General features: G+C 42.9%; 1 protein-coding gene across 1 annotated transcript in view; it reads left to right on the forward strand.

Annotated features, from left to right (window-relative positions):
* NEB (nebulin) overlaps positions 1-16,882 on the forward strand; it is a 105,380-nt gene that overhangs the window by 24,768 nt on the left and 63,730 nt on the right. Inside the window, exons 36-64 of the mRNA XM_064718377.1 lie at positions 230-334; positions 427-534; positions 1,459-1,770; positions 2,105-2,308; positions 2,654-2,758; positions 2,850-2,957; positions 3,122-3,433; positions 4,094-4,297; positions 4,645-4,749; positions 4,842-4,949; positions 5,114-5,425; positions 5,880-6,083; positions 6,436-6,540; positions 6,628-6,735; positions 6,900-7,211; positions 7,479-7,682; positions 7,948-8,052; positions 8,730-8,837; positions 9,391-9,702; positions 10,122-10,325; positions 10,874-10,978; positions 11,439-11,546; positions 12,386-12,697; positions 13,118-13,321; positions 13,858-13,962; positions 14,431-14,538; positions 15,177-15,488; positions 15,966-16,169; positions 16,753-16,857. Coding sequence (XP_064574447.1) covers positions 230-334; positions 427-534; positions 1,459-1,770; positions 2,105-2,308; positions 2,654-2,758; positions 2,850-2,957; positions 3,122-3,433; positions 4,094-4,297; positions 4,645-4,749; positions 4,842-4,949; positions 5,114-5,425; positions 5,880-6,083; positions 6,436-6,540; positions 6,628-6,735; positions 6,900-7,211; positions 7,479-7,682; positions 7,948-8,052; positions 8,730-8,837; positions 9,391-9,702; positions 10,122-10,325; positions 10,874-10,978; positions 11,439-11,546; positions 12,386-12,697; positions 13,118-13,321; positions 13,858-13,962; positions 14,431-14,538; positions 15,177-15,488; positions 15,966-16,169; positions 16,753-16,857 — 5,208 coding nt within the window. The remainder of the gene's footprint in view (positions 1-229; positions 335-426; positions 535-1,458; positions 1,771-2,104; positions 2,309-2,653; positions 2,759-2,849; positions 2,958-3,121; positions 3,434-4,093; positions 4,298-4,644; positions 4,750-4,841; positions 4,950-5,113; positions 5,426-5,879; positions 6,084-6,435; positions 6,541-6,627; positions 6,736-6,899; positions 7,212-7,478; positions 7,683-7,947; positions 8,053-8,729; positions 8,838-9,390; positions 9,703-10,121; positions 10,326-10,873; positions 10,979-11,438; positions 11,547-12,385; positions 12,698-13,117; positions 13,322-13,857; positions 13,963-14,430; positions 14,539-15,176; positions 15,489-15,965; positions 16,170-16,752; positions 16,858-16,882) is intronic.

A 16,882-nucleotide genomic window follows, 5' to 3' on the forward strand; every position in this document is an offset into this window, starting at 1 on the left:
GCATCCTCTTGCCTCAGGGATTTGTATTCCTTGTTTGAGATAAAACTCTTTTTTTGTGGTTGGAGCAGTAGTGGGGTACAGTGTGGAAAAGGGTGAAGCTTTAGAAAGGTTTGGAGAAAGGTCTCAAGTTTCTGGGTCAGTGCAAAGTGACACTTCAGTTCGTGGAGCTGATGTTCTTGTTGAGTTTGTTTCCCTAACCCTGTGTGCTCTTGTTTCATGTCGTTTCCAGCGCTCGTACATCTCAGCCTGGGAGAAGGACAAAACCAGCATCCACATCATGCCGGACACCCCAGGGATCCTGCTGGCGCAGCAGAACAAAGTGAACTTCAGCGAGGTGGGTGGCTGTTGGGGTTGCAGTGTCCATCCCTGGGTGCTGCTGTGCCTGGGCAGCAGCATTGTGTGAGGGCCTGGTGGTGTCTGTTGCAGAAACTGTACAAGCAGGCGATGGAGGAGGAGAAGAAGAAGGGCTACGACATGCGGGCAGATGCCATTCCCATCAAGTCTGCCAAAGCTTCCCGGGACATCGCCAGTGATGTGAGTGCACAGCAGCCCTTGTGGCACACACTTTCACACGGATGCCACGTGCTGGCACCTGAACTCAGGGTTTGCAACTGAGCCAAATGGAGGTGACAAATCCATTAGCTGTCACTGCCCTTCAGTTGTCCATCAAAGTTTTTGTTCGCACTGTCCACCTGTAGCTGTCCCTGCAAGTTATGGGTGTGCACTGTTGCAAGGGAAGGCCTAGGTGATATGGAAGAGTAGCTGTGGGAGGTGGGTGATGGCCATAGCTCAAAGCAGGGTCCCTCCTGGGCTTGTGAGTGCATCTCCTCGTGCAACAACCTGGAGTTCTGAGGTGTTTGGGCTGCTCTCAGTACTGCCCCTCTGCATGGCCTGACTCTGCAGCTACACAGCTGAGCTGTGCATGATGAAAGAAAACCCAAACCAAGTTTTCATTTAAAAATTAAAGCTGCATAAAAAAGCCAAATTTTTTGTATTCTTAGGTATTAATACAGAATTGCATTGCTGTATGTGTTTGCTGTCTTTATTTAATTTTCCCAGAAGTCTCTATGTAGTTATATTTTATTCCCTCAGTAGTTTCAGTAAGAGTTGATTTGGCCATTGTGCTGAAGATTGGTAAATTATTTTCATGTAGGGGGTATTGAACTTCAGGTCTTTGGTATAGCTTTAATGATTTAGTGACTTTTCTTTGTCTAATTTACTGACCAGTAGCTCTAAATATATAGGCCAGGGAGAATCTTGGAAAATGTGGGTTTTATCAGAAGGATATTGTGTGGATCCTTTTCTAGCTGTACACTGTAGGTCATCAGCTGAACACTTTCACACTCTAAATTCTCTGTGGTTTCAGCTGATAAATTGGCTGGAGGTGATGCCACAGGGGTTGCTAGGAATGTGGAAAAAATTAAAATAATAGTCAGTGCATACTGTTTTTTCCTGCAGTACAAGTACAAGGAAGGGTATCGCAAACAGCTGGGCCACCACATTGGGGCCAGGAACATCGAGGATGACCCCAAGATGATGTGGTCAATGCACGTGGCCAAGATCCAGAGCGACAGGGAGTACAAGAAGGACTTTGAGAAGTCCAAGACAAGGTTCAGCAGCCCTGTGGACATGCTGGGAGTGGTGTTGGCCAAGAAGTGCCAGGAGCTGGTCAGTGATGCCGATTACCGGCACCCTCTGCACCGCTGGACGTGCCTGCCGGACCAGAACGACGTTGTCCATGCCAAGACAGTGTACGACCTGCAGAGTGATGTGAGTTGTTCTTTACAGGCTGTGTCACAGCCTTGGGTGGACTGCCCTGGGTTCTGTTCTAGTTTTGAAGGAGGGGTCTGTGTGGCAGGGGATGGGCAACAGATTGAAACCCTTATCTTCTGGAGAACCATGAGTTGGCAAGTCTTGGGTGCAGATGAAAATGGTATGAAGAGCCACAATGATGGGTAGGAGATGGGTACAGCCACTGAATGGGTGGTTGGTGGGTTGACCCAGTGGAATGTGCTCCTTTAAGAGGAGCTTTCCATGCTAGGAGATGAGGTTGCTTGGAGTAAGGAGGTTGCTGAGCTGTTTTTTTCCTCTCCTGTCCTTCCAGAACGTGTACAAGTCTGACCTGCAGTGGCTGAGGGGCATTGGCTGGTCCCCAATTGGATCACTGGACGTTGAGAAGAACAAGAGGGCGAGCGAGATCCTGAGTGACAAGAAGTATCGTCAGCACCCAGACACCATCAAATTCACCAGCCTTCCTGACTCGATGCCCATGGTGCTGGCAAAGCACAACTCCCAAATCATGGACCAAGTGAGTTTTCTTTGTGTTTGCATCCTGAAGGCAATGAGCACCTTCCTTTCCCAGGATGTTGTTCTATGTCCTTCCATGGCCTGGGTTATTCAGGGGGGGATATTGCATCCTCTTGCCTCAGGGATTTGTGTTCCTTGTTTGAGATAAAACACTCTTTTGGAGATATAATGAAGTACAGTGTGGAAAAAAATGGTTGAAATATTAGAAAGGTTTGGGGATAGCAAAGGTCTTACTGGGTCAGTGCAAATTACAGACTCCTTCCTTTGGTTTGTGGACCTGATTTTCTCATTGAGTTTGTTTCCCTAAACCTCTGAGTTGTTGTTTCCTCTTGTCCTCCTTTCCCAGCGCTCGTACATCTCAGCCTGGGAGAAGGACAAAACCAGCATCCACATCATGCCGGACACCCCAGGGATCCTGCTGGCGCAGCAGAACAAAGTGAACTTCAGCGAGGTGGGTGGCTGTTGGGGTGCAGTGTGTGTGCCTGGGCACTGCTGTGCCTGGGCAGCAGCATTGTGTGAGGGCCTGGTGGTGTCTGTTGCAGAAACTGTACAAGCAGGCGATGGAGGAGGAGAAGAAGAAGGGCTACGACATGCGGGCAGATGCCATTCCCATCAAGTCTGCCAAAGCTTCCCGGGACATCGCCAGTGATGTGAGTGCACAGCAGCCCTTGTGGCACACACAGGGACTGATTCTTTTCTCACTTTAAAGTCTCTGTGGTTTCAGCTCTGTGTTTTGTGGAGGTGGTGCTTCAGGGGTCTTGGCCACATAAAAAACCCCAAAACTAACACTCAGTGAACATTTTTTTGTCCACAGTACAAGTACAAGGAAGGGTATCGCAAACAGCTGGGCCACCACATTGGGGCCAGGAACATCGAGGATGACCCCAAGATGATGTGGTCAATGCACGTGGCCAAGATCCAGAGTGACAGGGAATACAAGAAAGCCTTTGAGAAGTCCAAGACCAACTTCAGCAGCCCTGTGGACATGCTGGGAGTGGTGTTGGCCAAGAAGTGCCAGGAGCTGGTCAGTGATGCCGATTACCGGCACCCTCTGCACCGCTGGACGTGCCTGCCGGACCAGAACGACGTTGTCCATGCCAAGACAGTGTACGACCTGCAGAGTGATGTGAGTTGTTCTTTGCTGGCTGTGTTGCAAACGCAAGTCTCTCTTGTAGTCTTGTATTCTGTTCCTCTGCTGGAAGAGGTTCTTGTTGGAATAATAATTCTTGGCTGATTCTGAGGGACTGATATTGTGTTGTGGCACTTCTTGACGGGGGCATTCAGTGATGATGTTTGTGTGGGGTCATGCTTCATGGCCACAGACGAATCCTTTCTTGCCATGAATATTTTAAGGGGAGAGTTGTGGCTGAGACCTTTCGTACAGTAAGGCAGGGGAAGGGCAGCAGGGTAAAATATTTGCCTTTGGAGGCCCAAGAGTGGCAGTGGCAAGCTCTGAGTGCAGGTTCATGGTACAGAGTGTCGTGGGTGATGTGACGCACCCCTCATGCCTCTGCCACCTATAGAATGTCAAATAGAGAAGGTCTTTGCTGGGATACTGAGACGATAGAGAGGGAGGGTGGTGAATTCTTTGGCAGGTCCTTGGGGTGTTGCAGGAGTGGGGAGCCAGGTGTGGGGCGCTGATCTTCATGGGAGTCCCAGTCCTGGTGTCTGGTGGGTTGACCCAGGGAAACGTGTTCCATTTGGTAGATGGTACTGTGATAGCAGATGAGGTTGGTTGGAGTGAAGAATTTGCTAAGTTGCTTTGTGTCCTCTCCTGTCCTTCCAGAACGTGTACAAGTCTGACCTGCAGTGGCTGAGGGGCATTGGCTGGTCCCCAATTGGATCATTGGATGCTGAGAAGAACAAGAGGGCGAGCGAGATCCTGAGTGACAAGAAGTATCGTCAGCACCCAGACACCATCAAATTCACCAGCCTTCCTGACTCGATGCCCATGGTGCTGGCAAAGCACAACTCCCAAATCATGGACCAAGTGAGTTTTCTTTGTGTTTGCATCCTGAAGGCAATGAGCACCTTCCTTTCCCAGGGTGTTGTTCTATGTCCTTCCATGGCCCAGGTTATGCAAGGGGAAAATCCCTCTTGCCTTAGGGATTTATGTTCCTTGTTTGAGATAAAACTCTTTTATGTGGTTGAAGCAGTAAAGAGGTACACTGCAGAAAAGAAAAGGGTGAAGCATTAGAAAGGTTTGGGGAAAGGGCAGGAGTTGCTGAGTCAGTGCAAAGTAGAGACCTCTTGCTTTGGTTCACAGAGCTGATGTTCTCACTGGATTTGTTTCCCTAAACCTGAGTGATCTTGTTTCCTCTTGTCCTCCTTTCCCAGCGCTCGTACATCTCAGCCTGGGAGAAGGACAAAACCAGCATCCACATCATGCCGGACACCCCAGGGATCCTGCTGGCGCAGCAGAACAAAGTGAACTTCAGCGAGGTGGGTGGTTGTTGGGGTTGCAGTGTGTGTGCCTGGGCACTGCTATGCCTGGGCAGCAGCATTGTGTGAGGGCCTGGTGGTGTCTGTTGCAGAAACTGTACAAGCAGGCGATGGAGGAGGAGAAGAAGAAGGGCTACGACATGCGGGCAGATGCCATTCCCATCAAGTCTGCCAAAGCTTCCCGGGACATCGCCAGTGATGTGAGTGCACAGCAGCCCTTGTGGCACACACAGGGGCTGAGTCTTTTCTCTCTTTAAAGCCTCAGTGGTTTCAGCTCTGTGTTTTGTGGAGGTGGTGCTTCAGGGGTCTTGGCCACATAAAAAACCCCAAAACTAACACTCAGTGAACATTTTTTTGTCCACAGTACAAGTACAAGGAAGGGTATCGCAAACAGCTGGGCCACCACATTGGGGCCAGGAACATCGAGGATGACCCCAAGATGATGTGGTCGATGCACGTGGCCAAGATCCAGAGCGACAGGGAATACAAGAAAGCCTTTGAGAAGTCCAAAACCCACTTCAGCAGCCCCGTGGACATGCTGGGAGTGGTGTTGGCCAAGAAGTGCCAGGAGCTGGTCAGTGATGCCGATTACCGGCACCCTCTGCACCGCTGGACGTGCCTGCCGGACCAGAACGACGTTGTCCATGCCAAGACAGTGTACGACCTGCAGAGTGATGTGAGTTGTTCTTTGCTGGCTGTGTCACAGACTTGGGTTGTCTATTCTTTTTGAGGAAGTCAACAAGGAATTAAAATCCTTTTTCTTCTGGGGAGCCAAGAGTTGGCAGAGGTAAAAAATTGTGCAGCTGAGAATGGTGTGAAGAGCCTTAGGATATGATATAGAAGGCTCCTCCAATGTCTCTGCCAGATGCAGAGTTAGAAATGGTGTAGGACTTTACTGGCAATACCTAGAAGGTATAGGTAGAAGATTTGTGGATTGCTTGATAGCCTCTTGTGATGTTGCAGGGGCAGAGAGACAGGTTTTGGGAGCTGAGCTTATCCAGAGTGACTTTTGTGGCACAAGCTGGTGGGTTGACCTAGTGGAACATGTTCCATTAAGAGGAGCTTTCCATGATAGGAGTTGAGGTTGCTTGGAGTGAGAAATTTGCTAAGTTGCTTTGTGTTCCTTCCAGAACGTGTACAAGTCTGACCTGCAGTGGCTGAGGGGCATTGGCTGGTCCCCAATTGGATCATTGGATGCTGAGAAGAACAAGAGGGCGAGCGAGATCCTGAGTGACAAGAAGTATCGTCAGCACCCAGACACCATCAAATTCACCAGCCTTCCTGACTCGATGCCCATGGTGCTGGCAAAGCACAACTCCCAAATCATGGACCAAGTGAGTTTTCTTTGTGTTTGCATCCTGAAGGCAATGAGCACCTTCCTTTCTCAGGGTGTTGTTCTATGTCCTTCCAACGCCCAGGTTGTGCAAGGGGAAAAATCCCTCTTGCCTCAGGGATTTGTGTTCCTTGTATGAGATTAAATTTTTGTTTGCCTGGTTGGAGTAGGAATGGGGTACAGTGCAGAAAAGAAAAGGGTGAAGCATTAGAAAGATTTGGGGAAAGGGCAGGGGTTCTTGAGTCAGTGCAAAGTAGAGACCTCTTGCTTTGGTTCACAGAGCTGATGTTCTCACTGAATTTGTTTCCCTAAACCTGAGTGATCTTATCTCCCTCTGTGCTCCTCGTTTCCAGCGCTCGTACATCTCAGCCTGGGAGAAGGACAAAACCAGCATCCACATCATGCCGGACACGCCAGGGATCCTGCTGGCGCAGCAGAACAAAGTGAACTTCAGCGAGGTGGGTGGCTGTTGGGGTTGCAGTGTGTGTGCCTGGGCACTGCTGTGCCCCCAGCATTGTGTGAGGGCCTGGTGGTGTCTGTTGCAGAAACTGTACAAGCAGGCGATGGAGGAGGAGAAGAAGAAGGGCTACGACATGCGGGCAGATGCCATTCCCATCAAGTCTGCCAAAGCTTCCCGGGACATCGCCAGTGATGTGAGTGCACAGCAGCCCTTGTGGCACACACAGGGACTGAGTCTTTTCTCACTTTAAAATCTTAGTGGCTTCAGCTGCTATGTTTTCTGGAGGTGGTCCCAGGGGCTTCCAGGGTCATGTAAAAACCCTGTACTAACACTCAGTGAACATTTTTTTGTCCACAGTACAAGTACAAGGAAGGATATCGCAAACAGCTGGGCCACCACATTGGGGCCAGGAACATCGAGGATGACCCCAAGATGATGTGGTCGATGCACGTGGCCAAGATCCAGAGTGACAGGGAGTACAAGAAGGACTTTGAGAAGTCCAAGACAAGGTTCAGCAGCCCTGTGGACATGCTGGGAGTGGTGCTGGCCAAGAAATGCCAGGAGCTGGTCAGTGATGCTGATTACCGGCACTACCTGCACCAGTGGACTTGTCTGCCAGACCAGAATGATGTCATCCATGCCAAGCAAGCCTACGAGCTCCAGAGTGATGTGAGTACTTGCTGATAAGCTCTGGTCTACTGAAATGTTTGTATTTTCCTTGGAATATAAACTAGAGTAGTTGCTCTCATACAATATCTTTTCACTTTTGTGGAGTGAAGTAATCTGAATGTAATGGCATTATGAAGGTTTATGTACAGCTAAACATCAGAATTAGCTCCATATCAACCTTCATAGTAGGGAATTTGAATATATTTAAATGCTGATTAACATATAAAGGGGGAAATTTTTAACTGCTGCCTTTATATTTTATAACAGAACTGCTACAAATCTGACCTGGAATGGCTGCGGGGCGTTGGCTGGGTCCCAATTGGTTCCTTGGAAGTTGAGAAGGCCAAGAAGGCAGGAGAGATCCTGAGTGACAAAATTTACCGGCAGCATCCGGACACCATCAAGTTCACCAGCATCCCAGATTCCATCCCAATGGTGTTGGCCAAGCAGAATGCAGACACCATGAACAAGGTGAGTCTGGATTTAATCAGGTAACTCATCAACAATGTCTGCCTAAACCCCTGAGACAGGACTGGGGCCACAGACCTGTGTCTGTGCTGTGAGATTTCACCTCTGTAAGGCTGTAAAAACATAAGTTCAATTTTTGGTAATCAATGGGAAACTTGTTTTCATCAAGAGCTGATTTAATAATATCTTTCTTGAGAATTACTAAGTTAATTTGTCACAATTATCAATTGTGAATGTCTCCAAATACTCTGCTGTGTTTCTCCTGCAGCGTTTGTACACTGAGGCCTGGGATAAAGACAAGACACAAATCCACATCATGCCTGACACGCCTGAAATCACACTGGCAAGAGAGAACAAGAAGAACTACAGTCTGGTGAGTGTGGGAGCTCTTCAAATGTAACTGTTCCAAACGGCTGGATCAGGAATGCTCTGGGAAACCTTCTATAGATAGCACTATCAGTTTCCCTTAGTAACTCCCATATTTATCCAAAAAATTGTAACTTTAAAAACATTGTTTGTATATTTGTGGTAGTGCATACACAGAACAGTGAGCACTGGTGAGAAGAAATTCCATAAATTCCACACAAGTCGTGTGTTTCCACTGAATTTTGGGGAGTAATTTCTGCCATTGTGCATAATGTTGGGAAGGCAAAAATTAATACCAGAAAGGCAATTACCAGCATAATTCTGCAAAGGTGTGATGCCAGTGTTCAGCATTATTTTAGGCAAACATGTTCACATCAGTTAGCCATATCAGTGGTTTTAAAAAGTTTTACTCCATTTGTATAGAAGAAAAGTTTTGCTCTAAATTGCAGTGTTACATTATTTAAAACAGTAAAATAAAAATTAATTAACAAATGTATTTAGCAAAGGTCTTCCTTTGACATGAATTTGTATCAGCTACTGATTTGAGGTTTTGAGTTAAAGGTAGATAAAACTGGGTGTAATAAATCTAAACACAATTATTAGATCTACTTCCAAGCAATTTGTTTTGCACAGAATATAACATATGGAACTTACATGAGTCCCATTGTTTAATTCTTCATCTAGAAACAATACAGACAGGCCATGGAAGATTCAAAGAAGAAAGGCTATGATTTGAGAGCTGATGCCATCCCCATCCAAGCAGCCAAAGCATCCAGGCAAATTGCCAGTGATGTAAGAATCTAACTTTTTGTTTCTTTCTATGTTGACATCTCTCCTCTGAAACCTGAGAATTATCAGCTGGATCCTGTAAAAGGCGCTGCAGTTAAACTGTGGCCTTAAGTAACAGATTTTCGCAAGTAAATTATCATGTATATTAAAAAACATAAATGTTGATAATTATAAAAACAATATAATGCTGTTTTCATGATAGCTGTATAGCTCTTAACCCTATATGTGTAGATAAGTATTTACAGTATGTGTATCATCATATGTAATGAGGATTAAATGCATTTAATACGACCAGGATTATTTTTCACTGATATTAGTAAAGCACATTTCTTCAAAAAAGAAAATGATAAAAGATTTCTGTTTAGAGTTCTAACTCAAATAGCAAAAAACTTTAGTCCTAGAATATTATTAGCATGAGAATTGCTTTAACTGTTTGGGACTTTTTTTAATGGTAGGTTATAAATAAGTTTGTAAAGGACATTGTTAGAAATATTTAATATGAGTAACTGATATTTATAGGTGATACAGAAATGTAATATTTTGGTTTGTGTTTCAGTACAAGTACAAGGAAGGGTATCGCAAACAGCTGGGCCACCACATTGGGGCCAGGAACATCGAGGATGACCCCAAGATGATGTGGTCGATGCACGTGGCCAAGATCCAGAGCGACAGGGAGTACAAGAAGGACTTTGAGAAGTCCAAGACAAGGTTCAGCAGCCCCGTGGACATGCTGGGAGTGGTGTTGGCCAAGAAGTGCCAGCAGCTGGTGAGCGACGCCGACTACCGGCACTACCTGCACCAGTGGATCTGCCTGCCCGACCAGAACGACGTCATCCACGCCAAGCAAGCCTACGAGCTCCAGAGTGATGTGAGTTCTCTGACATTTAAGTTTTGCTGAGGAATGTATTTGATATTTTACATAATTGGATCAGGCCATCTTGTTCTGATGTGATAGAACCAACATTTTGAGATTTCTTTTTAAATTTTGTAGCTGACTGAAACTGAACTCTCCAACAGGATAAGTTAACTAATTGATCCTTTAATGAAATCCTCTTAACTCCAGAATTGCTATCTATCATTTACCATTCTGTGAAAATTGGGTAATGGTTTCACCCTTAATGCAGTGGAAATGCACTTGTTTTTTTTATATTTTATCTTGTGCTTTGAATTTATTTCAATTAATTCTTGATAGTGAGGTTACTTATTGGTGAACTATTCACTACAAGTTGCATTATTGTTATTGATAGAATAAACTGTGTGAGTGATTTTTTTCCTATTTTTTAACAGAACTGCTACAAATCTGACCTGGAATGGCTGCGGGGTGTTGGCTGGGTCCCAATTGGTTCTTTGGAAGTTGAGAAAGCCAAGAGAGCAGGGGAGATCCTGAGTGACAAAATTTACCGGCAGCATCCGGACACCATCAAGTTCACCAGTGTCACGGATTCCCTGGAGATGGTGTTGGCCAAGCAGAACGCAGACACCATGAACAAGGTGAGTCCTGATCCCTCTGGGTGGCACATCCTGGAGGCAGGGCTGGCAATGAACTGAGCACAAGCAATGCTGCAGTTCAAGTACGATGCATTTTTAATCATTGTGCTCTTGTTATTTCACTCAAAACTCTAAGATCAGCTCATGGAAGACTCAAATTTGTGTAATATTCTGCATTTTACATTTAAATATTTTCCTTGGAGTGTGTGTGCATTGGGCACTAATAGTTCTTTGGTTTATTCATTATTCTGAAGCAATGTGGCAGTTTCCTTAATGTTTTTGAACTCCCTCATATTAATTCTCCTTTTTTTCATGTTACTTCTACCAGATTAACACATAACTGTATATCCATGCTATATTTCATAGTGTCATAGTAAGGTTTGGGTTAGAAGGGACATTAAAGATAATTTTGTTCTAACCTTCTGCCATGGGATGGGACAATTTCCCCTAGACCAGTTTCCTATCATTTTAGTTAATGTGTTTTCCATGTTTATTGAGATGTTAACCTAGTTTGGAATGTCCTATCAATCTCTTCCTCTTTTATTTTTTAGCGTTTGTACACTGAAGCTTGGAACAAAGACAAGACCTCGATTCATGTCATGCCTGACACCCCAGAAATCCTGCTGGCCAAACAGAACCGAGTGAACTACAGTGAGGTGAGTGCAGCTGAAATCTGAGACAATTAACTTGGACTTCTGACAGGTATGCTTTTGTCATCCCTGACTTTTAGCTAATGGTGAAATATTGCCAGGTTTTTTATTTTCACAAATGGTTTGAAATCAGAGTTGTTCCAGAAATTGAACTCCTGGATATCTAATTGGGCTATTGAAATATATTATCCCACATAAACTAGAAATAATTTCTACAGCAATGTATGAAAATAATTAGTTTTGCTTTGCCTTCCCTAAATGATTTCTATTTTCCAAGCATCTACAATAAAACTACAAGGTCTTTGAAATCTGCAGTTTTTTATTTTCCAGTGAATGTAGAGCTGGGCTGAAGATGTTTAAGATGCCTGAAAATCAACAATATTGTTTAGGGACTTGAATACTCCGATGTGCTCATCTGAAATGCAATTTTGTTTTTGAAACTAGATTGTGATTTTTTTTCTCATAGAAAATGTACAAGCTGGCCTTGGAGGAGTCAAAGAAGAAGGGCTATGATTTGCGTTTTGATGCCATTCCCATTCAGTCTGCCAAAGCCTCCAGGGACATTGCCAGTGAGGTGAGCAGGCTTTGTTCTCATTTCTCTGTGGTTCTGGGAGTGGAAATAATCATAAGGTTTGCTACTGTCATACTTCATAGAATAGATAATATAGAAATATATTTTCATGATTCTTTGTAAAGATTCCACTACATTTCCTTTAGTGCATGGAAGGAAGGGGGAGCCAGTATTTTTATCATGAAGGATATATCGCTGTAATAAATAAATATAATAATGTGAAGATTATTAATATGTCCCCTGCAATACTTCTGTTGATGTCCATGGGTATTCAAGCAGCATGATCAAATGAACCAATGGTAGAGTTTGTCAGGTTAATTTCTGATTCAAACAATATTTCTGTTCAAGTGTCATAATGAAATTCAAGATGTCTGAGCATAAAAACTGGGATAAACTATACAATGACTATGATAGCTTGTGCTTCTGGTAAGGCAGCATCACTTAGAGATGAAGGATAACAGATTTTTATGCTCCTTGTTTACTCACAAGTTGGATATTTCAACTCTTTGTATACAGAGAAAATCATATGAACTTAATCAAGGAGTTTTATAAAAAGTCTGTTAAGTAAGTTAATATTTACAATGTAGTCTTAATAGTAAAAGAATGTGAAGTACCAAACTTGATAGAATGTGACATTAAATATTTAGTGAATTGAAAGCATTTTATATAAAAAGTCTCAGGTAATTATATCTAATCAAAAAGTTTCTTAAATGAAAATTAATCCCAGAGTAGAAAGGCTTATATAATATTTTTATCTTCACAACTAATGAGTATGTTAAACTGCTAGAACTATTTATTAATTTTTCAATACACCAAGTAACTTTAAATCTTTCCTGTTTCAGTACAAGTACAAGGAAGGGTATCGGAAGCAGCTGGGCCACCACATTGGGGCCAGGAACATCGAGGATGACCCCAAGATGATGTGGTCAATGCACGTGGCCAAGATCCAGAGTGACAGGGAGTACAAGAAGGACTTTGAGAAGTCCAAGACAAGGTTCAGCAGCCCCGTGGACATGCTGGGAGTGGTGTTGGCCAAGAAATGCCAGGAGCTGGTCAGTGATGCTGATTATCGGCACTACCTGCACCAGTGGACTTGTCTGCCAGACCAGAATGATGTCATCCATGCCAAGCAAGCCTATGAGCTCCAGAGTGATGTGAGTTCTCTGACATTTAAGTTTTGCTGAGGAATGTATTTGATATTTTACATAATTGGATCAGGCCATCTTGTTCTGATGTGATAGAACCAACATTCTGAGATTTCTTTTTAAGTTTCACAGTTAATTGATGCTCAGCTCTCCTAGAGGTTATACCAACTAATTGATATTTAAATGAAATCTTGCAAGGATTTGAACTATTTTTCATTTACCATTCTGTGAAAGCTGAATAATCGTTTCACCCTTAATGTAGATGAAATGCTGTTATTTTTTCCACAATTTTCTTTACAGCTTTGAGTTTGTTTGAATGAAGAGCTGATAGCAAGGTGTTTTCCCTTTGGAAGGATGCACTGTGTAACATACATTATGATGATTATTTTATTAAATTAAATTGTGTAATTTCTTTTTTTATTGTAACAGAACTGCTACAAATCTGACCTGGAGTGGCTGCGGGGCGTTGGCTGGGTCCCAATTGGTTCTTTGGAAGTTGAGAAAGCCAAGAGAGCAGGGGAGATCCTGAGTGACAAAATTTACCGGCAGCATCCGGACACCATCAAGTTCACCAGTGTCACGGATTCCCTGGAGATGGTGTTGGCCAAGCAGAACGCAGACACCATGAACAAGGTGAGTCCTGATCCCTCTGGGTGGCACATCCTGGAGGCAGGGCTGGGAATGAACTGAGCACAAGCAATGCTGCAGTTCAAGTATGATGCGTTTTTAATCATTGTGCTCTTGTTATTTCACTCAAAACTCTAAGAAGACTCAAATTTGTGTAATATTCTGCATTTTACATTTATATATTTTCCTTGGAGTGTGTGTGCATTGGGCACTAATATTTCTTTGGTTTATTCATTATTCTGAAGCAATGTGGCAGTTTCCTTAATGTTTTTGAACTCCCTCATATTAATTCTCCTTTTTTTCATGTTACTTTTCCCAGATTAACACATAACTGTATATCCATGCTATATTTCATAGTGTCATAGTAAGGTTTGGGTTAGAAGGGACATTAAAGATCATTTTGTTCTAACCTTCTGCCATGGGATGGGACAATTTCCCCTAGACCAGTTTCCTATCATTTTAGTTAATGTGTTTTCCATGTTTATTGAGATGTTAACCTAGTTTGGAATGTCCTATCAATCTCTTCCTCTTTTATTTTTTAGCGTTTGTACACTGAAGCTTGGAACAAAGACAAGACCTCGATTCATGTCATGCCTGACACCCCAGAAATCCTGCTGGCCAAACAGAACCGAGTGAACTACAGTGAGGTGAGTGCAGCTGAAATCTGAGACAGTTAAAGGGTTTCTCATAAGTACAATTTTCATCACCTTTGATTTTGTGTTAATGGTAAAATATTGTCAAGTTGTTTATTTTCATACATGGCCATTTCCAGAGCTGAAATCAGAGTTATTCTTCCACAAAAAAAATGTTTTCTTTTAGAATATATTACCCCCCATAAATGAGAAATCATTTCTAAAGCAAGTTGTGGAAATAGGTAGTTTAGCTTTTTAAATGTTCCCATCTTTGCCTTCCCTAAATGATTTCCATTTTCAGAACATCTACAATAAAATTCCAAGGTCTTTGAAAATCTTTTTTCCTATAGAACAGTATTTAAATTGTCTGAAGATGAACAATATTGTTTAGAGATTCCATTTGTTTTACTGCCTAGTTGTGCTGAACTGAAATGCAAGTTTGAATTTTGTTTTTTTAAACTAAGATGTGACTCTTTCTCACAGAAAATGTACAAGCTGGCCTTGGAGGAGTCAAAGAAGAAGGGCTATGATTTGCGATTTGATGCCATTCCCATTCAGTCTGCCAAAGCCTCCAGGGACATTGCCAGTGAGGTGAGCAGGCTTTGTTCTCATTCTCTATGGATTTGGTAATGGAAGAGAATCAGAATCTTTGTTCACTTATTTGCTAATGTCACATTTCACAAAATAGATAACATAGAAATCTGTTTTCGTAGTGATTCTACCACATGCCTTAAGTGCACCAAAAAATGGATACCCAGTAATTTTTGTATGAGTTATGTATCACAGTAATGAATAAATATAATAATATGAAGATTATTATATGCCCCCCATTGCTCTTCATGGATGTTAAAGTAGGATGAACAAAAAGATGTAGGAGTTTATGCTAGAGTTTGTCAAGATAATTTCTGATTCAAAATAGGAAGTCCTTTAAAATCTGTCCCTGAAAGAGATTTGTAAGTAAATAAATTCTGAAAGTTTAAATGCTTATCTTTTCTGGAGGAAAGAAATAATTCTGTTTCAGTGTCACAATGAAATGCAAAACACAAAAGCTGGAAAAAACTCAGCAATAACTGGGACAGGTTTTGTTTCAAGGATTAGGCAGTGTCACTAAGAGACAGAGGATAACAGATTTTAGTGCTCTTTGTTTTTCTACCAAGAAATCTATTTAAATGCTTTGTCTTACAAAAGGATAAAATATAAAAATATATATATGGATTTTTTTCCTGCAGTACAAGTACAAGGAAGGGTATCGGAAGCAGCTGGGCCACCACATTGGGGCCAGGAACATCGAGGATGACCCCAAGATGATGTGGTCAATGCACGTGGCCAAGATCCAGAGTGACAGGGAGTACAAGAAGGACTTTGAGAAGTCCAAGACAAGGTTCAGCAGCCCCGTGGACATGCTGGGAGTGGTGTTGGCCAAGAAGTGCCAGCAGCTGGTGAGCGATGCCGATTACCGGCACTACCTGCACCAGTGGATCTGCCTGCCCGACCAGAACGACGTCATCCACGCCAAGCAAGCCTACGAGCTCCAGAGTGATGTGAGCAAATCCTTAAATTTGTAACACAGCATTTCTGTAACACAGCATTTCTGTAACACAGCATTTCTGTAACACCGTAATTCTGTAATACAGTAATTCTGTAATACGGAATTAAGTCTAGCACAGTCTAATTTTTAAAATATGGATAATGAGCCTCTAGTCGCTTGCATCAGACTTGTTGAAATGTTTTCATTCTTTCATTCTTTCAATTCTTTCTTCAAATTTATGTTTAATCCTGTTTTTTCAGTCCTTAACCTGAGGTATAATTTGTGTGTTACTCTGATTCTAGCACTGCGCTCCAATACATCTTTTATTTTTTTTTATAATTATTTTACTTAATCTTCAAAAACAACAATTGTTTTCAGAACCATATCCTCAGAAACATACCCAGTCGTTCATATTGTATGTGCTTGTTTATATTAATTTTAATATTTGATCACGCTTGCCCCTGTATAACAAAATTTCAAATTTTTTCAGGCTGTTTACAAATCAGACCTGGAATGGCTGAGAGGCATTGGATGGGTTCCTATTGGCTCCTTGGAGGTTGAGAAAGCCAAGAAAGCTGGAGAAATCCTCAGTGACAGGAAGTATCGGCAGCCTGCAGACAAAATCAAATTCACCAGCGTGACCGATTCCTTGGCCATGGTCTTAGCCAAGCAAAATGCTGAGATCATGAACAAGGTGAGGGTGGTACTGCCAGTTAGTAGAACTTGTTCATGAGGTGAAAAATTAAAAAAACTGGGGATTTAAGAGAAAATTAATGTCCAAGTTCAGCCATTGTACAGGAAAGCTGTTATCTCAGGGCTCAGTCTGAAGTGAGCAATTGGCAAAAACCTACAGGCAAAAGTCCCTGAAATCACAGATTTTTCCAAGGATAATACTTAATGATGAACAAGTGATGAGGACATACCTGAAGTTCTCTGGATGTGAAACTTGTGCAACATATCTCAGATCTGGAGGGTGAAATTCACTAAGTACCTCCTCCTTCATAACAAACATAATCAAACAAATAATACAGATTAAATAATACACTTTCCCTCCTGTTTCTCCACAACCCAAAATCTGTCAATTGCTGCACCAGCTTAATCTGAGAAATAATGAGGAGGGGACAAAGTTTTCCTTCTTGAACTGTTCAGAGAGAAACTTTGCTGTGTCAGGGTATTAGAGCTTACTGGAGCTACCCTTAGCAGTTAGTAAAATAATTGTAATTGTAAAATATTTTCATAAAGAGCTTGTTGTAAAGGGCTGTTTTCCTCTCTCGCAGCGCTTGTACACGGAAGCCTGGGATGCAGACAAGAAGTCCATCCATGTCATGCCTGACACACCAGACATTCTGTTAGCAAAGGCCAACGCAGCCAACGTTAGCAAAGTAAGGACATTCAGAAATTTACTGA

The sequence above is a fragment of the Zonotrichia leucophrys genome, chromosome 7 (genome assembly GCF_028769735.1).
Source record: "Zonotrichia leucophrys gambelii isolate GWCS_2022_RI chromosome 7, RI_Zleu_2.0, whole genome shotgun sequence".
NCBI lineage: Eukaryota > Metazoa > Chordata > Aves > Passeriformes > Passerellidae > Zonotrichia > Zonotrichia leucophrys.